A 26,229-nucleotide genomic window follows, 5' to 3' on the forward strand; every position below is an offset into this window, starting at 1 on the left:
TACATGTGCAGGTGGATGCTCATTTCACAGTTCTGTTCTTTAAGGTGGAGCACAGTGGTCTGGGAGTTTTCTCGGTTGGTGCTTGGAACAAAAGTCTTTACGTTTCTTGGAGAGGAGGAGCACTGGCTCTGCTTGTGACCCCAACCCTTACAGTTGTGACAGCGGATCTCACCCTTTTTAAAGTTCTTGTGCTGCTTTGGAGTTTTAGCAGGGATGCTTGGGACAAAGCGGTTGGTTGAGGGGCTGGCTGCAGGTGTAGTAGCAGGTACAGTCTCATTTTTGTCTATTTCTCTGACAACAGCGGCACGGGGTCTGCGTTCAAGGGTGTTGCGGGCCCCTGGCTGCATCATGCTGGTGACATAGGATGCGGCCCTTTTTGTGGTTTCATGACGGTGTGCTATTTCATACGCTCTGGCTCGTGTAGCTGGACATTTTTCTAACAGTCTTTGGACTAGCTCTGCATCGCCCAAGCCATTTGTGAAAACCTCAACAGCTATAGCATTTTGTTCAGACTCTGACCAATCTCCATAAGCAGCATTCCACCATTCGGAAGATTCAGACGGCTTTCGGTGGCTTTTCTGTTGTGTGACTATCCGAGAAATTGTGGAAGAGCTGGGCATTTCACAACATGTCCTGTGAGACTTCAACACAGTGGTGCTTTTGCTCCGCCGTCAGCTTCATGCCAAAGCCATTGGCATGAATTTCGCTGCAACTCTTCATGGCAAAATCTTCTGTCACAGTGGAATGTGCCGAAAAAGTGCTGATGTCCACCTCTTCCACAATTTCTCGGATAGTCACACGACGGTCCCACATCACCACAGCGTTCACTTTGGAAATGATCCGGTCATTTCAGCGTGTTGATGGTCGACTGGAGCGCGGCTCGCTCTCCACCATTGTGCAGACGTCTTTAAACCGGTTGTACCGCTCCTTAATCTGTGTGATGCCCATAGCATCGTCACCGAAAGCCGTCTGAATAATCCAAATGGTTTCCACCTGGCTGTCACCCAGTTTCTGGCAAAATTTGATGCAGTCGTGCTGCTCCAGTCGTTCAGCCATTTCCTTGCAAAGAAAAAACGACAAGAGACTACACCCATCCTCACACAAAGGCTGCTTACAAACAAATGGCGCAATCGACAGGCGTGAAAAAATTCACGCATGCACACGAAGGTTCAAGGTTGGCTCATGCAAGCACACGTGATTCAAATCCATCAAGTTTTTGAAAAAAATAAAAAGGTCGGATACTTTTCTAACAGACCTCGTATACATACATATATATATATATATATATATATATATATATATATATATATATATATATATATATATATATATATGAAAAGTTCTAAGGCTCACTATAATGCAGTTAATGCATTACTCCTTCATGGGGAGCCTTAGAACTTTTCAGCCTACCCTCGTATATATATATATATATATATATATATATATATATACGAGGTCTCTTAGATAATAAACCGACCCTTTTATTTTTTTTTTAACTATATGGATTTGAATGACATGCGATTACACCAATCATGCTTGAACCCTCGTGCGCATGCGTGAGTTTTTTCACGCGTGTCGGTGATGTCATTTCCCTGTGGGCAGGCCTTGAGTGAGATGTGGTCCCGCCCTCTCGGCTGAATTCCTTTGTTTCACACGCTGCTCGAGACGGCGCGCGTTGCTTTATCAACATTTTTTCTGGACCTGTGAGGAATATCCGAGTGAACACTATTCGAGAAATTAAGCTGGTTTTCTGTGAAAAGTTTAACGGCTGATGAGAGATTATGGGGTGTTTCTGTCGGTGTAAGGACTTCCCACGGAGCGGGACGTCCTGCAGCGCTTCCAGGCGCTGTCGTCGGCCTGTTTCAAGCTGAAACCATCCTAATTTAAGGCTTAATTCACCCAGGACATCGTGAGAGAACAGAGAAGATTCAGAAGAGGCCGGCATGAGGAATTTATGCGGACATTCCACTGTTTAAGGACATTTTTTTAATGAAAGACGTACGCGCAAATTCGCCGAGTCGTTTCCGTGACGACTCGGCAAATCTGTGTGCGCCGCGACAGGAAAAACACCTCCGTGTTGAAAACCATTTGTAGAATTCAGGCGGCTTTTAATGGCTTTCAACAAGTGAGTAACTGAGAAATTGTTTAACAGCTTGGGCATGTTCCAACTTGCCCGTTAAGATTTCCAACGGAGGTGTTTTTCCTGCCGCGACCCCCCGCGGTCGGGTCCAGCCCGACATGCGACTCTGCCCGCACGTTCTTTCATTACAAAATGACCGTTAACAATGGAATGTCCGAATAAACTCCTCATGCCGACTTCTTCTGAAAGTTCTCTGTTCTCTGACGACTTACTGCGTCAACAGAGCCTGAAATGTGGAAGTTTTCAACTTGAAACGGCGAGACGCTGCCGCCTCGAAGTGCAGATCGCCGTCAGGCGCCGTGGACCGTCCTTAAAGCGACACTACCAGACCAAAATCTCTCATCAGCCGTTAAAATTTTTACCGAAAACCAGCTGAATTTATTGAATGGTGTCCACTCAGTTGTGCCTTACAGTTTTGAAATTTTTTTTTATCAAACAAAGCAACAGTCTCTGAGCCATTCCTAAACAATGAAAAAAATTGACGAGCGGGTGGACGACTCCTCACTCAAAGACTGCCCACAGGCGAATGACGTAACCGACAGGTGTGAAAAAACTCGCGCATGCCCACGAGGGTTCAAGCATGTCTGATGTAATCACACGTGATTCAAATCCATATGGTTTTTGAAAAAATAATAAGGTCGGATACTTTTCTAATAGACCTCGTATATATATATATATATATACATATATATATATATATATATATATATATATATATATATATATATATATATATATATATATATATACGGGGGCTGTCAATAAAGTATAGGTCCTTTTTATTTTTTTCAAAAACTATATGGATTTCATTCATATGTTTTTACGTCAGACATGCTTGAACCCTTGTGCGCATGCATGAGTTTTTCCACGCCTGTCAGTGACGTCATTCGCCTGTGAGCCCTCCTTGTGGGAGGAGTCGTCCAGCCCCTCATCGGAATTCCTTTGTCTGAGAAGTTGCTGAGAGACTGGCGCTTTGTTTGATCAAAATTTTTTCTAAACCTGTGAGGCACATCGAAGTGGACACGGTTCGAAAAATTAAGCTGGTTTTCGGTGAAACTTTTAACGGCTGATGAGAGATTTTGAGGTGATACTGTTGCTTTAAGGACTTCCCACGGTGCGAGACGTCGCGCAGCGCTCTCAGGTGCCATCGTCAGCCTGTTTCAAACTGAAAACCTCCACATTTCAGGCTCTATTGATCCAGGACGTCGTGAGAGAACAGAGAAGTTTCAGAAGAAGTCGGTTTCAGCATTTTATCCGAATATTCCACTGTTAAAGGAGATTTTTTTAATGAAAGACGTGTGGACGGGTTCGCGCGTTGGGACGCAGCCGGCGCGGTGCGGCGGCACAGGAAAAACACCTCCGTGTTGATAACCATTTGTAAAATCCAGGCGGCTTTTGATGGCTTTCAGTGGAGTGAGTATATGAGAAATTAACAGCTGGACATGTTCCAACTTGTCCTTAAGGCTTCCAACAGAGGTGTTTTTCCTGTGGCGGAGCGTCGCGGTGGCTGCGAGCCGACGCTGCAATCCGCCCGCACGTCTTTCATTAAAAAAATCTCCTTTAACAGTGGAATATCCGGATAAAATGCTGAAACCGACTTCTTCTGAAACTTCTCTGTTCTCTCACGACGTCCTGGATCAATAGAGCCTGAAATGTGGAGGTTTTCAGCTTGAAACAGGCTGACGACAGCGCCTGGGAGCACTGCACGACGTCTCGCACCGTGGGAAGTCCTTAAAGCGACAGTATCACCTCAAAATCTCTCATCAGCCATTAAAATTTTCACCGAAAACCAGCTTAATTTTTCGAACCATGTCCACTTCGATGTGTCTCACAGGTTTAGAAAAAATTTTGATCAAACAAAGCGCCAGTCTCTCAGCAACTTCTCAGACAAAGGAATTCCGACGAGGGGCTGGACGACTCCTCCCACAAGGAGTGCTCACAGGTGAATGACGTCACCGACAGGCGTGGAAAAACTCACGCATGCGCACGAGGGTTCAAGCATGTTTGACGTAAAAACATATGAATGAAATCCATATAGTTTTTGAAAAAAATAAAAAGGACCTATACTTTATTGACAGACCTCGTATGTGTGTGTGTATTCTCCACTCAGATTGCAATAGCCAATCACAGATTAGCCTTTCTGTCCATTATTTACCTGTATTTTGGCATACTTGTCGCCAGAAAGTTATGTTGGATCCAAAGGGATCCAAAAAGGCTAGGACCAAAAGTTATATTGGATCGGTCCCCACTGACCAATTGCGTTAGAGCTTACTGCCAACAGCTAGCCAATCAGAGTGCGGCATACAATTATTCATGAGATGACATCACTAATGACGTAGCAGAGGTCAGGAACTTGCTGACAGACGCTGGTTGAAAAAATGGCAACAAACATGTCAACAACAGCAGAAAATTGTCTGCCAGTGAGGTTTGCTGAGTTCACAGAGGAGGAACTGGTGGAAATATTGAACTCCAAGGATGCCAAAAACACTAAGAAGGTAGACAAGCACACTACTGACGTTTGAAAAGCATTCATATGCTGTTCACAACAAAATAAATTGATCTAATTTACTTGGCTCTTTGTTGTTTGCTTAATTTGGGAGGGGGGTGGTCCTGCTCAGCGTGCCGCTCTCGATGGAGCGACATCTCTGCTATTTTGGCATTGTGGGGTAATTCTTCGGAGAACATAACAATTGATGGATGGCAAGTCGTCCAACATAGAGAAATACTAGATGAAGAATTCTTCATCCAATATTTCATCCAATATCCAATATAGTTCTTCTTCAAGTTCTTCATCTATTATTTCTCTATGTTGGACTCCTTACCATCCATTATTTGTATTATATATATATATATATATACGAGGTCTGTCCGTAAAGTATAGGTCCTTTTTATTTTTTTCAAAAACTATATGGATTTCATTCATATGTTTTTACGTCAGACATGCTTGAACCCTCGTGCGCATGCGTGAGTTTTTCCACGCCTGTCGGTGACGTCATTCGCCTGTGAGCACTCCTTGTGGGAGGAGTCGTCCAGCCCCTCGTCAGAATTCCTTTGTCTGAGAAGTTGCTGAGAGACTGGCGCTTTGTTTGATCAAAATTTTTTCTAAACCTGTGAGACACATCGAAGTGGACATGGTTCGAAAAATTAAGCTGGTCTTCAGTGAAAATTTTAACAGCTGATGAGAGATTTTGAGGTGATTCTGTCGCTTTAAGGACTTTTCACGGTGCGAGACGTCGCGCAGCGCTCTCAGGCGGCGTCATCAGCCTGTTTCAAGCTTAAAACCTCCACATTTCAGGCTCTGTTGATCCAGGACGTCGTGAGAGAACAGAGAAGTTTCAGAAGAAGTCGGTTTCAGCATTTTATCCGGATATTCCACTGTTAAAGGAGATTTTTTTTAATGAAAGACGTGCGGGCGGATTGCAGCGTCGGCTCGCAGCCGCCGCGACGCTCCGCCACAGGAAAAACACCTCTGTTGGAAGCCTTGAGGACAAGTTGGAACATCTCCAGCTGATAAACAATTTCTCATATACTCACTCCACTGAAAGCCATCAAAAGCCAACTGGATTTTAACAAATGGTTATCAACACGGAGGTGTTTTTCCTGTGCCGCCGCGCCGCGTCGGCTGCGTCCCGACGCGCGGACCCGTCCGCACGTCTTTCATTAAAAAAATATCCTTTAACAGTGGAATATCCGGATAAAATGCTGAAACCGAATTCTTCTGAAACTTCTCTGTTCTCTCACGACGTCCTGGATTAATAGAGCCTGAAATGTGGAGGTTTTAAGCTTGAAACAGGCTGATGACGCCGCCTGAGAGCGCTGAGCGACGTCTCGCACCGTGAAAAGTCCTTAAAGCGACAGAATCACCTCAAAATCTCTCATCAGCCGTTAAAATTTTCACTGAAAACCAGCTTAATTTTTCGAACCATGTCCACTTCGATGTGTCTCACAGGTTTAGAAAAAATTTTGATCAAACAAAGCGCCAGTCTCTCAGCAACTTCTCAGACAAAGGAATTCCGACGAGGGGCTGGACGACTCCTCCCACAAGGAGTGCTCACAGGCGAATGACGTCACCGACAGGCATGGAAAAACTCACGCATGCGCACGAGGGTGCAAGCATGTCTGACGTAAAAACATATGAATGAAATCCATATAGTTTTTGAAAAAAATAAAAAGGACCTATACTTTATGGACAGCCCTCGTATATATATGAGAGACTGAACTCCAAAGAAGGGTAAAAAAAGTAGAAACACATAAGACAGAGCACCAGAGACAGACTTCTGCATTCAGCAGTTCTTGCACAATGATTGCACTACTGGTTAAACATTAAACTACATGTTTCTGTACTGGTTTTTCCTTACTTGTGCAATACCAATGTTAAATCCTATTTTATGATTATTGCATCAAGTTCTGGATTGCAACTTAAAATATGAATGAGTTCATTAAAGCAAATGACCTTCTTGTTAATCAGAAACCTGATAACCAATAAATCAGGACACTTACATTTACGATTCTGGCACTTGCTTGCTGAGCAAAAAGTACTCTGTGCGTAACGAAATGACAGCTGAGATTTTGTACAAGTTTATGTGATAGTTAATTTTTTTTTGTCCTCAATAGCCAAGAAACGGGGGGAAGGAACAGTAAGTGCTCAGACAAAATAATAAAACTCCCCGCAGAATATTAAAAAAACAAAAAACTGTTAATTTGTTTAACCACAGAAACTAACTTAGAAAATGTTCCCTGCTGTTAGCATGGTAAGCATATGAGACACAATGGAGTCGCCATAAAATCTAATCCATAAAATTTCCATTACTCATCAAGTTGCCTCACAGCAAGAAGGTCATAGGCTCACTTCCTGCCTCTTTGTTTGTGGAGTTTGCATGTTCCCCCTGTGTTTGTCTGGGTTTTTCTCCAGCTTCCTCCTACTTCCAAAGACATGCTGGTTAGGTGACTTGGTGACAGTAAATTGTCCGTAAGTGTGAGTGTGTGGGTAATTGTGTTTGTCTGTTTATATTTGACCCTGCAACAGACTACTGGTGTCCTGTCCAAGGTGTACCCCGCCTCATGCCCATTGACTGCTGGGATAGGCTCCAGCCACCCCCCCCCCCACCCCGACCTCTATTTGGAGTGTAAAGATGAAAAATGGCCAGAATAAGAGGTACATTGTTCTTCACCTGTATCTACCAGAATCTATTTTACAGCTGAATTTACAAGTGTATCTCAAAAACAGAAAAGGAAAAAAGAAATATCTCAAAACATTAGAATATTTAAAGTTTGAGTAACTCTCTATTTATGTGGTATAAACACCATGATTTTCTCAGTCTGGTTTAGTATACACGACCACAAACACGGGGAAGACTGCTGACTTGACAGTTGTCCAGAAAACTCACACCCTCCACAAGGAGGGTAACACACAGAAGGTCACTGCTGAAAGGGTTGGCTTTTCACAGAGTGCTCTATCAAAGCATATTCATGGAAAGTTGTCTGGAAGGTAAAGGTGTGGTAGGAAAAGATGCACCAGAGGTTTGGGAAATTTGTCAAGGAAAGCTGATTCAAGGACTTGGGGGATCTTCATGAGGCGTGGACTAAAGTTGGAGCCAGTCCAGCAAGAGCCACCATACAGAGACGTGCCCAAGAAATGGGCTTCAAATGTTGCATTCCTACTGTTAAGGCAGTCCTGAACCAGAGATGATATCAGAAATGTGTTATAAGGGATAAGGTGAAAAAGAACTAGACTGTTGCTCAATGGTTCAAAGTCCTGTTTTCAGATTAAATTAAATTTTGCATTTAATTTGGAAATCAAGCTCCCAGAGTCTGGAACAACAAACCATTTTGAAATCAGACAGTCTTGCCCATGGAGGGGTTTGCTGTTGTGCAATTATGTTTTTACGCCCCTACCAGTGTTGCCTGGCAACTTTGACAGCTTAACATACCAACGAAAGTATTGGGCACAACCCATAGTTTAGTCATCATTTTTTGAGTACTCAATGCTTTGCTTTTAGTTTTTACAATTGTATAAGTCAAGCCTAAATTTGTCATTTTGTCTTTTCAATTTACCCACCGTTTTGTCTTGAGAAAGAAAAAAAAAATCATGTAATGAATTTTTGGATTGTTTGGGCCATGAACGACACATGTTGTATTGTTTGTTTTTGGGGAAAGAAGGATGCGAACATCAGCTGCTTTTCAAGCAGCCTTTGAAATGGGATGGCCAAATTGTGCCACTTATGATGTTGATGTTGTTGGTGATTAGTGTTTGAAGTGTGCAGCCGCTGGATTTGGACACGGCTACAGAATCCAAGTTGCTTGAAATCCAGTGTGAGTTTCCACAGTAAGCGATGATTTGGGGTGCCGTGTCAGCTGCTGGTGTTGGTTCACTGTTTTATTAAGTCCAGAGTCAATGCAGCAATGTACCAGATTTTAGAGCACTTCATGGTGCAATCTGCTGATAAGCTTTATGGAGATGCTGATTTCTTTTTCCAACAGGACCACAGTGGCAAAACTATGAGTAATTGATTTTCTGACCATGGTATAACTGTACTGGACTGACCCAATCGGAAAATGAGAAACACCAGACTCAACCATACAGACATACAGAAGGTCGCTGTCAAACCAGCCTGGTCTTCCATTAACACCTTGGCTGTGCCACACTGCACTGATCCAGCAACATATTCAAAAGCAGCTTCAAACTAATATTGAGCGCACAATTTATCATTCTCTCAGACATTTGACATTTCTGGATTGGGGAATCTTTTTCAGCTTGATTTGATTAATTTAATATTTTGTGACTTTCTTTGTTTTAGCTGTTGGCTCAAATTTAGATTTAAAAAAATGCTTGAGATATTTTAGCTTATATGTAATGAGTCAAGATACATAACATTTGCTCTTTATTATAACACCATCAAAAAATGTGAACTTTTCCACAGTATTCAATTTTGTGATGCACTTTTTTTTTTTTACTGAGAAATTTTGCAGACCAATTCACTATTATACCACTACTTGTCTCGCTTATTTCAGGGGAAAATAAAAAGCTGCTCTGTTCCTTTTACTTGCACACCTTACTGTCACACCTACTTCAGGGGCTGGTTGTCCTACAAAACTCATGTGGTAGATAAGTAACTTGCATAGTGGAAAAGGTCGTCTGTGTGATTTTTTTTTTTTTGCTGTCAGGACATAAGCCCAAAAAATGTTTTTTGTTCGGAGGAAGCGGGTAATGTTCTTCAGGTCCCTTTTCTTCCTCGTCATTGGAATTCTGATCTGTTTCTTCCTGTGGCAAACTGTCTTTAACAGGCAGTCCTCATCTGATGACAGAATACCAGAGCAGTTCTCTCTGGACCTGCCGGGCTGCTCCGCTATCATCACAGGGGATATAGAAGGTAAAAAAGCTGACTTAGAAGTTCTTCTGTCCTCAAAGAGAAGACGGCAGTTATCAGAATCGTTCTACTTGAACATAACCAGAGACTGTCAGGGTTACATTGAAAACAGACGATTTATTACAGAGCCTCTGAGTGAGGAGGAGAACGACTTTCCTCTCGCCTTCTCCATGGTGATCCACGAGCAGATTGAGATGTTTGAACGACTTCTGCGAGCAATTTACGCTCCTCAGAACATCTACTGTGTGCATGTAGACCAGAAATCAACTGAAGATTACAAGAATGCTGTAAAGGCAATTATTTCCTGTTTCCCCAACGTGTTTATGGCCAGTAAATTAGAAAGGGTGGTGTATGCCTCTTGGTCTCGAGTGCAGGCGGACCTGAACTGCATGAAAGACCTGCTGAGTTCACACGTCCAGTGGAGGTACCTGCTTAACACCTGTGGAACAGACTTCCCCCTCAAAACCAACAGAGAAATGGTTCAAGTGCTGAAGACCCTCAAGGGAAGAAACAGCATGGAGTCTGAGGTAACCAACAGCTACAAGAAAGGCCGTTGGGAGTATCATCACAATGTCACCAACACTGTCGAGAGGACAAGCGAGAAGAAGAGTCCACCTCCGATAAGCAGTCCCATGTTCTCAGGAAATGCCTACTTTGTGGTCACAAGAGACTTTGTGAGACATGTGCTGGAGGACATAGAGGTACAGAAGTTTCTGGAGTGGGAAAAGGACACATACAGTCCTGATGAACACATGTGGGCGACTCTACAGAGGATGCCAGATGTACCCGGATCAGTGCCAGCAAACAGCAAGTACGATGAATCTGACATGCTTGCCATTGCTCGTGCGGTGAAGTGGAGCTCCTTAACAGGTGATGTGAGAAATGGAGCCCCGTACCCTCCATGCACCGGGACTTACAGAAGAGCTATTTGTGTTTACGGGGCTGGTGACCTTCCATGGCTCCTGAAACAACACCACTTGTTTGCAAATAAGTTTGATCCAGATACTGATGACGTAGCTATTAGATGTTTGGAGTCTTTCCTGAATTTCAAAGCTCTGAGGTATGAGTCAGTGAAAAAAAGAATACTTTTTTTTTAAGTTTTCTAATTTTTAAGTTTTTGTCAAATGCACCATGTTCATGGAAATCCTGTTTCCACCGTGGATATTACTGAAAAATGCTAAATATTCTGTATATACATTTTTTTTAATTGTATTATAGTGCCACCTAGCAGTTCTACAGTGGTAAAGGTCTCTGTTGGCCTTACTCCAACTATGTTAATTTATTTACGAGTAATATTACTCGTAATATTAATTTCTCCCTCAGCCCCAACCAGTCCCAGCAGAAGACTGCCCCTCCCTGAGCCTGGTTCTGCTGGAGGTTTCTTCCTGTTAAAAGGGAGTTTTTCCTTCCCACTGTAGCCAAGTGCTTGCTCACAGGGGGTCGTTTTGACCGTTGGGGTTTTACATCATTATTGTATGGCCTTGCCTTACAATATAAAGCGCCTTGGGGCAACTGTTTGTTGTGATTTGGCGCTATATAAAAAAAAAATTGATTGATTGATTGATTAATATTAACCAAAAACATACGGTCACGCTGTCACTATATAGGCACTGCTGTCTTACATGCAAAAAATAAATATGAAATATGGGTATCATTACAAAAGTGCATTGAGGCTGGCATATTTGCTTCAGATTGTAGTCATTTTCCTCTACAAAAGACAGTCAACATTTGAATGAGGGGCAAAAATAAAACTTTATTTTCACCAGGCAGGGTTTGAACAGAAAGTCAGCAGTGAACAGTGAAAAAAGTGCAGTCAAAGCTGCTCTACCAAATGCCACTAATTTAAAATCAAAGTAACCTTAAAAATATATTAATTTTTGTCCATTGTCACCTTTTGAATATAAATATATAAACGTATTAAAGCAGAACATGCACCAATCATTTCTAAAACTTGTAAGAGTGCCTTAAATAATCTGTCAATACAACAGTAACTACGAAACACCAATTAACATTTTGGCATTATATAGCAGAACTATAAAGGATTAAAAATATTTCAGACAGCATGTGGTAAAACATGGCCAGCTGAGACGGTATTCCAGCAACATGTTCCACATTTTGTAACAGGTAGCATCATTTCAAAAAGACACTTTCCAGATGCAAAGCGCCAAGTCGCACAGCATATAGAACGCAAACATACGAGCGGTTCTCGACATTCTTCATCACCAGTCTTCCTTCAAATCTTGCAGCACCAGCAGGGTCACTCCGGAAGAGCAGCAGCTGCCACCTCCACTTTGCTGTGCATGTCCTGGTCGACTCTGCAGACAAATGTGATACTTAAGACGTCTGTGTGGCTCAAAGTGAAATGTCATGTAATGGGATGAGAAAAACTAATAATTCCGAGTTATTGACACTGAAGAAGCAGCTAAATTTTTATCTGCGATGATTTGCATGATTATTCATAATTAAATTGTGATTAATCACAAATCTTCAATCCAATCTGCTTCTTAATGTTTGTAGTAATTTTTTAGATCAAGTAAACAGAATTTTTTCTTATCGTTTCCACTTAGGGCAGAATTGTAGACGTAAAACTAGGACACTTAGTGACAAAATGATGTTTTAGTTGTGAAAAATACATTTAATTTTATTACTATTATTATCCTCATTATTACTTTTAATGTTGTTGTAGTACAGTGGTGTCCAAAGCATTCCAGAAAGGGCCACTGGCCAGTGGAGCCACTGACTCCAGGAGGTGATTTCACTGATTAACATCACCTTGAGCTGATGGAATGAGTTCATAATGAAATGCAATGTAAAAATGAGAACAGCGCATGTTATTTGGGACAATCAAAATGAGCTTGGTGAAAGGACGATACCTGCTTGGAAAATCAGTTTGCTAATCCGGGGTTGGAGCTGTGAAGCAGAGAATTTAAGATGAGCTTTTGATGCCACCTTCTCTTTAAGAGCATTTATTATTTTATTCATGTGTTTTTAAGTTTCACATCACTCATTTTCATAACACAGTGATTTGATGGAGTCCATGAATGGGAAATCAATTTACTGCATTGCTGATAGACAGCATTTATAAGCTGTAAATAAGCTGTATAAGCTTATAAATGCTCATTTTATAAAAAGAAAAAGTGATCAGCTTATAAATATTTGTTACCCAATTTCATGGCAAGGAGGAGTGAAAATGTGAAAAAACAAAACATGTAAGTACTTTGTTCAGTTGTTTTAAGACAGGGCAAGTAAGGAAAGAAGTCTGAGCAAAACATAAAATCTCTATTATTTCTATTGTATAAGGTATTTTTATTTTAAAATGTGCACACGTCAGCCCCTTAACAAAGAAGTGCTTCCTGCTGAAGGTTAGCTGCACTTCACAGGTTTAAGTCCATCTTCGCTCTGTGGACAAACAATAATTAAAGTGTTAACTGAGTAGACTATAACGATGCCTGGATCTGATGGAAAGCATATCACTGGATACTGCAGAAAACCGCCCAAGGATGGTTGTGTCTTTGTTCAGTTTTCTACAGGATCATCTTTTGTCAGCACAATCTACTTGAAAACTGCAAACACGTGCTGATTTACCACAAATCAGAAACGTTTGGGGAAACAGAAATTGAAAAATACATATATAAATAAGACAGTGATCCTTACATTTACTTTAACATGTATTTCACGGCACACAGCATGAGCCCAAGATCTTACTTTTTGTGTGGTTCAACTTGATCTTATTTGTTAATATACTGAATTTCAGGCCTGCAACACATTCCAAAAGAAACTGGGATACTAAAGCATTTATCGCCTTTGCCATTCCTTCTCCCAACACTTAAAACATCTTGATATTGAGGACACCAAGCAATGAAGCATGTCATGTGTTATTTTGTTTCATTCCTCTAGAAAACACATATTAGGGTATGCAACAGTTCAGGATTATCGTGTTAACATTCTTTTGTTTCACACACATTTCCACATATTCTCTGTTATTCTCTGGACTGCAGGCAAGACAGTCCTGGAACAAAAGCCTCCTTAAGACACCCTGACACTTGCACGCATTTAACCACCACAATGCTGCGCAATTAGTCGGGTCAATGCGACCCGCTGTGTTTCGCCTTATGCTGTGATACATAAAATAATTATTTTGTAACGGATTAATCATTTGCTCTCAGAATTTGGCTGATGAAACCTCTAATCACTCCGGAATCACAGAGGAAGTGCAGTTGTTCTCGCACTTCTTGATGTGGAGGACGCATTTGAAATCATCTCAAAATTATTTGTAATATTTATGTTGTCATGGCTTGGTAAAACAGTTGCATTTTCATTCTTTCTTATGAGTATCTGTAAATTCTGTTTATTATAGATTTAACATCTCATCATAATTGTTCAGATGAGCTGCGCTGACGCAATGACTCGCACTGACAGTGTTTTTGAATTGTTTGCGTAATGTTCAAGTGAAGTTCACATAATTAATGAATGCCAGAGATTTTGAACATTTCAAAACGTTCTTTGTGCACTTGCACGCGGGATGCAGTCGTGCGCAGTTTACAACAATTTACAACGAGTTTACTTTCTGGCATGGTAGACTGCGTACCAGTGCACGGATCAGTCTTGTTGAAAAATGAATGTCCCAGCCAAAGATGACAGCTTGAAGGCAGCATATGTTCCTCTGAATTCTCAATGTATGTCACAGAAGGGTAGGGAAAATGAACTTTGCCAAGGGCGTGGACACAACTTCCTACCAAGACAGGACCTGGCTTTTGTACCAATTACTGAGAACAGCCTGGAATATTCCTTTTCATCTTTGGTCAGAAGCACACTCATGGATGCTTAGGATGAAAAAAAAGAAAAAGAGACAGCAATCCAAAGTCTTAGTAAATTAAAAGACAGCAAGTATTCGCGGTGAAGCCGCAAAACCCTACCGTCAAAGGCGGTCGGAAAAAAAAAGGGGGGGGGGGGGGGTTGGGGGAGTTTGTCCCCCAGGAAATTTTAAGAATTTAAGTGCCCTGTGGTGTATTTTGGTGCATTATTTGGATTAAATTTGGACTTGAAACAGCTGTTAAATTTCTCTTGTGATCTCATGCAGTATGGCATGTTGTACCATCCTGTAGGACTATATAAAGAATATAACAACACAATAGTTTACAAATATAGCTAAGTCATGCAAAAAACTTTATTGATTTAGTTTGTTATTGATTGGGCTCAAATACTAGGCAATTAAAATCTTAACATTCAAAGAATTAGTTAACTTCATAATGCTTTCAGACTAGAGACTAGATAATGGCTTTCAGACTAGATAACGATACATAACATAATACTGATGAGATTCTGCTTAGGATGAATTCACTTTTGTATGCCATCACAGATGACAATACCATGTATACATACTACTATAGTAAATACATATACAGTCAGCCTATTTGTCTGCTCTGAACACTGACATGGCATCTAATCAGTCATTCTATACCTAGAGTGTCACATTTTCTCCTTACAGAACTACATAAACACAGTATAAACACATCAACCAATGTTCCACATCCTGGTTTCTCTCCTGTGTAAAATCATATTTGAATATCACACTGACTAAATTAATATGGATGTACAAAACATGAATATCAGTTTAAAATATCTACTATACTTTAAGTCAAGCCTTAAAGCCTATTTTTATTCTCTTTCTTATGAATAGTTTTTATTTTTTATCTGTTTTATTCTTTTACTTCTGTTTTTAATTGTGTATTTGAATTTTTTTTAATTTTTATTTATTTATTTTATTTTTTTATGTTGAACTGTTCTATGTGAGGTGCCTTGAGATGGCTTTTGTTGTGATTTGGTGCTTTATAAGCCAATTAAATTGAAATTGAATTGAACAACATTTTATTGAGTCTTAAAGTAAAATATGGAATTTGTCACTGGATCCTTAAACCTTGGACATAATAAACTCTACATAGTGGATCCTTGATCTCTGGACATAAACAGAAATAAACAAAATCTGTAGTTTTTGTCAAAAGCATTTCCTTTCAGACATTTTGGCATGAATGTCTTTCCATATATCTGAGCTGAGCTCTTACAGCTGGCTGTGCTGTATGTGAGCATCAGTTTAATTCATAAAGAACACACAGGATGTCTCATTTTGGGAAGAAAAAAAAGTTTTAGTCGATTGTAGTTTATTTTCTGTATTACAGTGTTTGGAAAGAGGTGTCATTTTATTTAAAGCGGCAATTTTGTGTCAATGGAACGGAGGACGATTCTCGTTTCTTGACTACAACATGACAAGAGTCCCAGTTAGTGACTTTAATCCACACAAAAGCGACTCACGATATTTTAATGGCTTTGAGAGGAGTTAAGAAGCGGACTTACTGCTTCTGAAGAGCAGCGAATCAAAGAACCACGAGCCAGTGGATCGAAGCATTGCTTCAATGGCTCACGCATCAAAGTGGAGTCACGCTGCAGAAACGGTTGATTACAGAGCCGCTGCAGACCAAACCCTGAATATCCGTAAGACTTTATTCGTACATCCGTATGACTCTGAAACTCGGAAAAATCCGTATAATTTACAGACAATCCGTATAGGTTGACATGTATGGATTTGAGGAAATAAAAATTAATGTATTGCTAGTTCTTTTAGACGGCGAGATTTTGCAAAAAGACGGAAATCCGTACAAAGACGGCGAATAAGCATCCTTGCACACTTCGCCCATTTCTTCCAAGAACAGACCTAGAATACTGATTCGTTTGTCAACAATACACATTTTCCCAGTGTGATGGTCCAACCCAGATGCCTCTGAGCCCAGTATGTTGATGCCACTTCTGAATAAGGTTTGATAAAGGTTTCTCAAAGTAATCTCAAAGTAAAGTGAAATAAAGTAAAACCGTCTGACAATCTGAAAGCATGGGTGTTCAGTTTACATGAAATACAACCCCAGTTCCAATGAAGTTGGAACGTTGTGTAAAATGTAAATAAAAATAGAGTACAATGATTTGCAAATTCTCTTCAACCTATATTCAATTGAATACAATTTCAATTCAATTTATTTTCATTTATATAGCGTCAAATCACAACAGAGTTGCCTCAAAGCGCTTCACACAGGTAAAGTCTAACCTTACCAACCCCCAGAGCAACAGTGGTAAGGAAAAACTCCTTCTGACGAAGAAACCTCAAGCAGACCAGACTCAAAGGAGTGACCCTCTGCTTGGGCCATGCTACAGACATAAATTACAGAACAATTCACAGATGAATATACAAGAAATGCTATTGGCGCACAGGACAGGAGGATCGCCAACACGAATACAACTCCCATCTCTGGATGGAGCTGCACCTTAAACAGAGAGAAAAAACAGAATCAGGCATCAGAAAGACAAAAAATACTGTATAATTTGCCAGCATTAAACAACAAGAAAAACAGAGAAATACTAAGGTGATCACCGGCCACTAGCCCTAAACTTTACTAAAAGACCCAGAATTTAGGTAAAGTTGAGGCCGCAGCCCGCTTCAATTGCTAATAAATGAATTAAAAGAGTAAAAAGTGTAAAACAAAACTGTACCAGTATGCTAGCCATATGAAAGGGAAAATAAGTGCGTCTTAAGTCTGGACATGAAAGTCTCCACAGAATCTGACTGTTTTATTGATGCAGGGAGATCATTCCACAGAACAGGGGCACGATAAGAGAAAGCTCTGTGACCCGCAGACTTCTTATTCACCTTAGGGACACAAAGTAGTCCTGCACCCTCAGAAGGTAAAGCCCGGGCTGGTACATAAGGTTTAATTAGGTCAGCTAGGTAGGGAGGTGCCAGTCCATGAATAATTTTATAGGTTAGTAGCAGAACATAAAATCTGATCTCACTGGGACAGGAAGCCAGTGAAGGGATGCCAAAATGGGTGTAATGTGGTTGTACTTTCTGCTTCGTCTCAAAAGTCTGGCTGCAGCATTTTGAACCAATTGGAGACCCCTAATGCTAGACTGCGGTAAACCAGAAAATAGAACATTGCAGTATTCCAATCTAGAAGAGATAAATGCATGGATCAGGGTCTCAGCATCAGCCATAGACAGGATAGGTCAAATCTTCACTAAATTTCGCAGGTGAATCATAGCACCTCATTCAGTATGTATGAGCAACCTGTCACACATGCAGATGGGTTCCATCTACTGGCCAGTGATGATAATGCAGAATTTTTGCCCACTTATAAATCACTTTGGAATTTGCAGGTTCTCCCACTAGCATAAAACTCTAATGACCTATAGTCTAGAAAATATGTTAAATGTTTGAAAATCATGGCTAAATGTGGATTTTTTTTCCCCTGCGCTGAATTTCACCACCACATTACAACCCTTAATAAGTCATGCCCTATACCTACAGTTTACAAATCACTCTCCATTGAAGAAAAAAAAAAAAATAAAAAAAAAATATATATATATATACATACATACACACACACACACACACACACACACATACATACATATATAATGTCTTTCATGTCAATATCACTCTGTGATATTGTTTTACACTGAACCAGAGTGAAGTAACAACTTCTCAAGCCACAGTCAGGGTGCCATCTGGAACAAAACTGATTGATTAATAAATAAATAAATCTCAATTGCACATACCCATATATGGATATCTTCTTTTTGCATACCTGAGCAGAATTTGTGAATGCTTGGGAAAATAAATTTCGCATCACTTGCATTTTAAATTTGAAAAGAAAACATGAGGTCAGTACAGCCAAATTTTTTTTACAGCCAATTCTTCAACACTTTGTCAGATCGTAAAATGATTTTAAACTATCAGCACTGAGATCATATCCGGTTAAAAGTCACATAGCTAGTTAAAGTGTAGGTGACATGATATGTAATTTTTTTTTGAGTATTTAAGTCTAAAATTAAACACTTTGAAATTTATCCTTTCCTGGTGCGCAGTGACTGAAGAGAGAAATATTAGGATTTGAACTACATGCCACTAAAAATCAGGAGCTTTCTGGCGAGTCCCAACATCGGAGAAGAAGAAGGAAGTGATCACAGCATAAAAACCATTATTTTAATAGCCCAATTAATTTATGGATTTTTACAGGCTACTGACAGCCCCGTTTCCACAGAGTGGCTCGGGTTGGAGCTGCACCGTGTTTTCGGTGACAGAACGGTTATTTTCTCAGGTGGTTATTCTCGGCAGGTGGAACACACATATTGACAAGCGTGCATGCACAGTGTCATTCTCCACTCCACACGGAGGCAATACTGAGTATTTTCACATTATTTTATTGTTTTATGGATCATGGGAATTTCGTTGTGTGCAGACTGAGACATTAGGAGCAGATGAGGGACTTTTAACTTGCACAAGATGATCCATTCACAGCAGAGACTCAAACCATCAGCCGCAGACGCAATGAACGCATTACACCTGTAGTTGACCATGCCTTTCGCGGATCAGTACAGCAGAGACTTGAACCATCATGGACTTTTCTTCAGCCAGGACAATAAATCAAATTATTTTCAGACATTTTCATCAAAATTAAGATGATCTCACTCAAACGGACAGGTAAGACTATATTATTTTCTCCTTGTGTGAACGGACGCGAATTTGTGGCATCTGGTCGCGCCCGGTGTGAACGCGGCATAAGGCTGTGTTCTCCACAGCTTATTCAGAAACACGTTCAGACGGGACTTAAAAAAAAAAAAAGCTTCACACGAGAAAAAAAAAAGAGTCTGAAAACAGCTCAACCTCCACTGTGTTTACAATTGATTTGGGCTTGAATCAGCAAGTCCCATTCTTGTGATGACGTAGCAACAATATGGCCACAGCTGATGGCTGAAATAAAGCATAGGCTTCAGACAGTTGTTGTTTATCCTTCACCTAGGCACTTATCGACTTTTGTTGTTCAGGATTTTTTACAATATCAACATTTCATCATTTTTAGTGATTATTTGTGCAAATTTTTTGGTGTCTCCTACACTTTAAGCCCTGGTCAGACCAAATAATGAACAATGGGTCATGTAGCATTAATTTTTTTTTTTTTTGTGAGTCGAGTTAGAACATGAGAACAAGAGGATCCAAGAGGATCCATTCACAGGAGAGACTCAAAAGATCAGATGCAGACGCAATGAACAGATTACACCTGCTGCAGCGGACTGCAGCAGTCACAGATCAGTACAGCAGAGACTGCGCTGGTTGCGGATCAGTAAAGCAGAGAGACCTGAACCATCAGCTACACCTACAGCGACCACGCCGGTCATGGATCAGTACAACAGAAACTCAAACCATTAGCTGGATCTACAGCGGACTGGCGGATCAGTACAGCAGAGACTCAAACCATCAGCTGCACCTGCAGTGACCGCACTGGCTATGGATCAGTACAGCAGAGACTCGAACCATCATGGACTTTTCTTCTGTCAGGACAACGAATTAAAATATTTTCGCACGTTTTCATGAAAATAAAGATGATCTCACTGAAAGGAACAGGTAAGACTATAGCAGCTTGGGATGCAATCACATATGGTACCTACCAAATGTGATTGTATCCAACAAACAAGAGAACCTCCCTGGGTCCTGGATGGGAACCAATAGGCAGACAACCAATCTATTCCCCACCTCTTGAAAGTAACCATCTATCTGTCACAGCCAGGTGAAACTTGGGCAGCCCTTTGGCCTTCTCCAGCCACTTAGGTTTTCAACACTTACACCTACATGCTGGACCATGCACAGAGAAATGACTCATGACTCCATACACCTTGAATGCCACTGCTGAGACAAGCGAACAGCTACAAGTTCAACACTTTCACCATACATGTCTCATGTATTGGTAAAAATTATACTTAAGCTTTGTGCAGGCCTCAGAAATGAATATAACCGGATTTATATGGATATATTTTGTAATAAATTTAGGTCAAAACTGGAATATAAGAATTACATGTTAAAACTCTGCAAGAAAGCATATTTTGAGGCGGTGTCCTAGAAGATCTAACTTAACATTATTGTGTAACTACACAAATGTGCATTTGTCTTTCAAAGTACTTACTTACTAACAATTACAGACTATTGCTTTATTTTTTTTTTCCTTAAATTATGATTCATGCAGCATCACTGAGCCCAAACTAAATTTCCCAAAAGAGTCAATCAAGTATATCATATTGTATTGCATTACTAGAATACAAGCTTTACAATGACATGCAAAATCGTCACATTATGTATGCCAGACGACTACACTGATGACTTATCAGAAAGTCCCCGTTCAGACCGGGGTTACCAATTTGGTTCAAGCTGGATCCGGGCCGAATTCGCCTCTAGACAGATATGTTTTCTGAATCGAAATGACATTATTCAGATTTAACACCGTTTTCAGCAGGATTCACAGAGGCCTAAACACAAATGTGGTAAGAATCCAGCTAGCTCGAGGATCATGATGTCATGCTGTCTACCTACATTCATGCACCAACAGCATCCTCTCAACTGTACAGCAATCAACTTTCTTTTGTTACAGCGTTACGTGCCACACACACACCCATGCTCTCATGTTCAGATCGACACACACACACACACACACACACACACACACACACACACACACACACACACACACACACACACACACACACACACACACACACACACACACACACACACACACACACACACCCTGTCACGTCCAGACACATCTCTTTTTGGCTTAAGCTGGACTGAGTTTGGATGCTTGTGTAGGCTGAGCTGGATTTGAAAACACTCCATTCCAGTTCTAGCTTGACCACCTGAACGAGGCCAAATAAACACATTAGTTCCATTTGTGCAAGCGTGACAAAGGTTTGTCATTATTTGACATCAGCAGGGTAAGTATGCAGTGAGTCATGCAACAAGCTTAGAGTGGAAAAGCAAAATACTCTGTGAAGGTGTGGCCGAGATCAATGCACAGTGCAACCACACACCACAGCAGCTAATGTCTGGACAATGTCCAGTGGATTTACCCCATTCACTTAAAAAAAAAAAAAAAAACAAGAAAATACACACAAACATAAAAAGTGAAAAACATGGTTTCTAAAAGTCATTTAAGTCAGTGTCAGGTGATGCCTGAACTTTCACATCATTAATTATCTTTCCCCAAACTATTTTTTGTGTTACTGATGTAATAATTTTGTGGCAACCAGTATCACTAACAAATACAGCATCTTTTCAAACAAAACAATACATAAGCATGTCAGTATTGCAATCAAAGCACATACAAAATGCTGATTGGATGTTTGGCCATACATTTAACTCAATTTGACTTCACACTGTTCAGAGGTGGCTCAGGAATAGGATTTAGTTACTTAGTAACATCTATGTGGGCTTATTACCAACTTTGTAAATCAACTATGAGAAAGTCATAGGACCATATAAAAAGGAAGCTGTTGATTCTGGCTAAAGGTAAAGACCAAATCACATTTCAGAAACCTGTGAGTGAATGGGGTTATAGTTCATTTCTAAAAAGGAAAACAATCATTTCAGTGTTAGTCCTGTGAAATAGACCAAAAATAATGATTTAAAAAGCTGAGACTAACTCTGTGAAAGTGCATATACCTTTTACGGCTTTTCCTATTTTTTTCGTCGTCAAACCTTAAAGGGAGGCAGGAAATGGAGTTAAGGACAGAGAATTACACAGCCACCAGCAACCAAATACCCAAAAAAAAAAAATACTTATTTATGTGTTTCTTTCAAACACCACAAGAATGAATATATATGCATCAGCTCAAGCCACGTCAGAGGAAGAACAGCATCATCCTTGCTCAATTTTCAGTGTTATTAAAAGTTAATTCTACAAAAATCTTAATTTGTAGTTGGGTAAGTAAATTTAGGATCTAGTTTAGCTTCCTTTAGGTTTAAAAAACAAAGAAAAAAAACATGTCAACTGTAAATGTGCTTTGCCGTTACCATTTTCATTTTAACAAAGTTGTTAAAAGGTCTATTACCATATTTACTCTAATAAATGCCCCGGGGGTGTGAAATTTTCATGAAGGGGGATGTTTACCAACGATCGTTTGCGTACACATACACACATGCATGTTGTACATAGTACAGCCTTACGGTACATATATGTACATGCATACTGCATGCAAGAGAAGCAGCGCAGACTCGAAACGAATGTCGTTTTTCTGCATGCAGTAGCTGCTACACAATTACATAAATGTTAGGTAGGTGTTCACGTGACACCTAACATAAATGTTAGGTAGGTATTCACGTGACAGGAAAGGGTCTGAAATATGAGGCACTGGGACTGTATAAGCAACATGGAAGCCAGAACAGACTTGAGATTTCATGGCAATGAGATAGGACTACTTCATTTTCATTTTACTCTGTTTTCTCAGTAATTCACAATTTCACTACATGGTGGTGGTGGTGGTGGGGGAACTTTTAATAGAGAGGGAGCGTTTATTAGAGTAAATATGGCAAGTACAATTTATGTGATCATTTCACAAATTTTACTCCTAAATATAAATGTCCATTGCTTGTTTCGTAAAATTTTTAGAAAAACATAAAATTGTAGCAATACATCAGTTCAAAAATATGTTGAAGTGTCTGTCCATTATGTCAATAACTGTTTTTGGATCTCTTCAATAACATTTATGAAAAAATTTAAGATGAAGTTAAATAAATGCTTCCTCCACTACATCTATTTTGTAAGAAATAGACAGGAATGTAGGCCTAAATGTGTATGGCCATTACATCAACAAATATGAAAATTACCTTCTGACTGATATAGCCACAAATGAGAAAAAATTGTAACGATATAGAGAATGCAAATTAAAAAATGCACTGATTCTTATATTTACTTTAACTTCTGTTTCATTGCAGACACCATGTACCCAAGAGATTTCATGTTTTGTGTAGACAACATCATTTCATTTGTCAATATACTGTACCTCCGTTCCTGCATTTAAGATCTTCAACAATTCCAAAATAAGTTGAGATGGGGGACAATTTAGGGCTAGTAATGAGGTTAAAAATAAATAAATGATAAAACAGGTGATGTCAATATGTGATTGTAATTATGATTTATTACAAAAAATACTATCCACAAAAGGCTGAGTATTTCAGGAGCAAAGATTGTAAGGGGAAACCCATTTATTCCACAAATACACAAGAAAATTACTGAAATGTTTAAAAACAATGTTCCTCAAAGAAAGATCGAAAGGGATTTTCGTATTTCACCCTCTACACTGTAAAATATAATTAAGCGGTTCAAGGAATCTGAAAACATTTCAGTGTGTAAAGAGTACGGGCACAAGCTGAAGCTGAAAACATGATCTCTGATCTCTCAAATGGTATTGCATCAAGAACATCCTTCATCAATAGTTGATGTAATCACAAGGACAAGGGATTGCTTTGGAAAACATTTGCCAAGCACTACAATACAGTTACATTCACAAATGCCACTTAAATCTTTTCTGTGCAAAAAGAAGCCTTATGTTAAACTTGTCCAGAAGAGGTGTTGACTTCTCTGGGCTTGGAGGCGTCTGGTTTTGGCCATCACATAGTGGAAACATGTATTGTGTCAGTCGAATCAGTATTCCAGATCTTTTTTGGAAGAAATGGATACTGTGTCCGCTGGACCAAAGATAATAAGGCCCATTGTGTCAGTACCCATGGCAAAGGTCATTTACACTTCTGTGATGGCATCATTAATGCAGAAATCTACAGTGATATTTTCAAAGCAACATTTATTTATTTATTTATTGTTTATTTGATGAGGACAATGCACATTAATGAACACTTTGTACATTTTCATGCCTTAGTGTAAATATGCAAGATTTAGCTAAAAGCTACTTTCCATCTGTAGTCCTCAGACACATAAACAATTACAATAAATAAATTAAAACAAAACATGAGATTATGTACAATACATCTCACCTGTGTTGACAGGTTTGATTGTTTTTGAGCCATTTTTTAAGCTCATTTTTAAAAGCATTCAGGGTGGGACTGTCTCGTATCCTTGTTGGAAGGCTGTTCCAGTTTGTACAACCCTTCACAGAGATGGTGTTTTGTCCTGTGGCAGTTCGTCTGAGGGGCACCTCACAGTCCCCTATAGAAGCAGACCGAGTCCTGAGGTTAGGATCTCTATGTCTAATAAATTCCTCCAGAGGAGGAACATACGCCACGCCTTTAAGACGACATCTTTCCCAGGGATATCAATGCATTTTTTTCCCAACAAGATAAAGCAAAACCACGTTCAACACACAATACCAAGGCAGGGCTGTGGTAATAGTTGTTGTGGGTACTAAATTGGCCTGCCTGCAGTCCTGAGCTGTATTCAGTAGAAAATGTGTCGAGAATTTTGAAACAAAAAATGCAATGACAATAAGCTGGTAATGTTAATGTGTTTGCAGGAAGAATGGCAGAAACTAACACCTGAAATGCTTCATTACTTGATATCCTCGATGCCAAATTGTCTTTTCAGAGTTGTAAGAAAGAATAATTAAGTGGTGTAAAGTGATAAATGCTTTGACATCCCAACCTGGTGAAGCTAACCAGAAGGGAAAAACAAAACATGAAATATCTTGGTTTCATACTGTCTGCAATGAAATACAAGTCAAAGTAAAAGTGCAAGAATCAGTGTGCAGGATTTTATTCTATTGCTTTTTAAATGTGCATTGTTTCCATCATCCCAACTTTTCCAGATATAGAGTTGTATTTCAAGATCTGTTATGTCAAAAGAACTACACTCCTCACATATTTTACGACAAATTTCCATCATATTTATAAATGTTTATTAGTTCAAAAAGAAAGGTCAATTTATTATTAAATGTGCCTACAAAAATGGACTGGAGGCAAAACTAATAAATAAATTTTCAAATTACATTTTCAAGTAAAACCATGATAGGTTGATTAAAAATGAAGATAAAGGTTTGAAAATACTACATTTCATTTTCATGTAAAACTATCAAAAAAGTTTAAATATAAATAAACAATTACTTGGTTAAAATTATGGAATATGTTTGAAAGATACCACAGCTAACCTAGAAAGAATACCTGAAAATCACATCAAATAGGAAAAGGAACAAAAATAGAACAAAACATTATGAAAGTAAAGATGTGGAAAAAAAGTGAAAAAAGAGACCACCATTAACACGTTAAACTTCACCCTCATCTACTGCATCAAAAAGCACCAGATCAGTAACTCAAAAGAATAAATGAAACAGCAAATGGGCAATATCAATTATAACATAATTCACTCAACTTCTAGCAAAACAAGAAACAAGTTTTTTTTGCATATTTAGATCATTATGAATGAATATATATGCAGCTTTCAAATCCTATTTTGTAAAGTTGTCTCCATTTAAATGGGAAACCTGAATTTACACAAAGACACCTACTTTGATTTATGAAATGCATACATTTCTGAAATTTTCAAAACACCAGCTTTCATGTGATATATTGCACTTGCGTCTTCTCTAATTTTGGGGCCTTCAAGTATTCATCCTTAGGAGATTCATATATGATACTTTGTACTGTGCCCAACCTTCTGGCACATTGCTGTGATTTTGGGTTGTGTACAGAGTATATACAACAAACATATCACTTTAAAAAATAGCAAATACCTCCTTACTTGTAATCTACAATCCTGTCCAGAAGTATCCGGGAGCTGCAAAAATGATGGGAAACTGCTAATCGCTGTCCAGCTACAAAGTCATGTAACTGTAGCACCACCTACAGGTGAAATATACTGAACATTTTCATATTAACTATAGCTCAACAGACAGATCTCCATT

General features: G+C 39.6%; 2 protein-coding genes across 6 annotated transcripts in view; one reads left to right on the top strand and one right to left on the bottom strand.

Annotated features, from left to right (window-relative positions):
• Positions 1-9,249: 9,249 nt before the first annotated feature.
• On the top strand, positions 9,250-10,604 carry LOC117514917 (beta-1,3-galactosyl-O-glycosyl-glycoprotein beta-1,6-N-acetylglucosaminyltransferase 3-like). The gene has a single exon (XM_034175488.1). It carries the CDS (start codon positions 9,321-9,323, stop codon positions 10,602-10,604), a length of 1,284 nt encoding a protein of 427 aa, XP_034031379.1. The 5' UTR covers positions 9,250-9,320.
• Positions 10,605-11,240: 636 nt separating this feature from the next.
• bnip2 (BCL2 interacting protein 2) overlaps positions 11,241-26,229 on the bottom strand; it is a 52,215-nt gene continuing 37,226 nt past the window's right edge. The window contains exons 10-13 of one of the 5 annotated variants that reach the window (XM_034176473.1): positions 26,067-26,102; positions 22,043-22,078; positions 12,381-12,417; positions 11,241-11,822 (exon numbers count right to left, since the gene is read on the bottom strand). In XM_034176473.1, coding sequence (XP_034032364.1) covers positions 12,393-12,417; positions 22,043-22,078; positions 26,067-26,102 — 97 coding nt within the window. In that variant the 3' untranslated portion in view covers positions 11,241-11,822; positions 12,381-12,392. The remainder of the gene's footprint in view (positions 11,823-12,380; positions 12,418-22,042; positions 22,079-26,066; positions 26,103-26,229) is intronic. The other 4 variants (XM_034176472.1, XM_034176475.1, XM_034176474.1 and 1 more) reach the window with 4 other exon arrangements.

This window comes from Thalassophryne amazonica, chromosome 8 (assembly GCF_902500255.1).
Source record: "Thalassophryne amazonica chromosome 8, fThaAma1.1, whole genome shotgun sequence".
Classification (NCBI taxonomy): Eukaryota; Metazoa; Chordata; class Actinopteri; order Batrachoidiformes; family Batrachoididae; genus Thalassophryne; species Thalassophryne amazonica.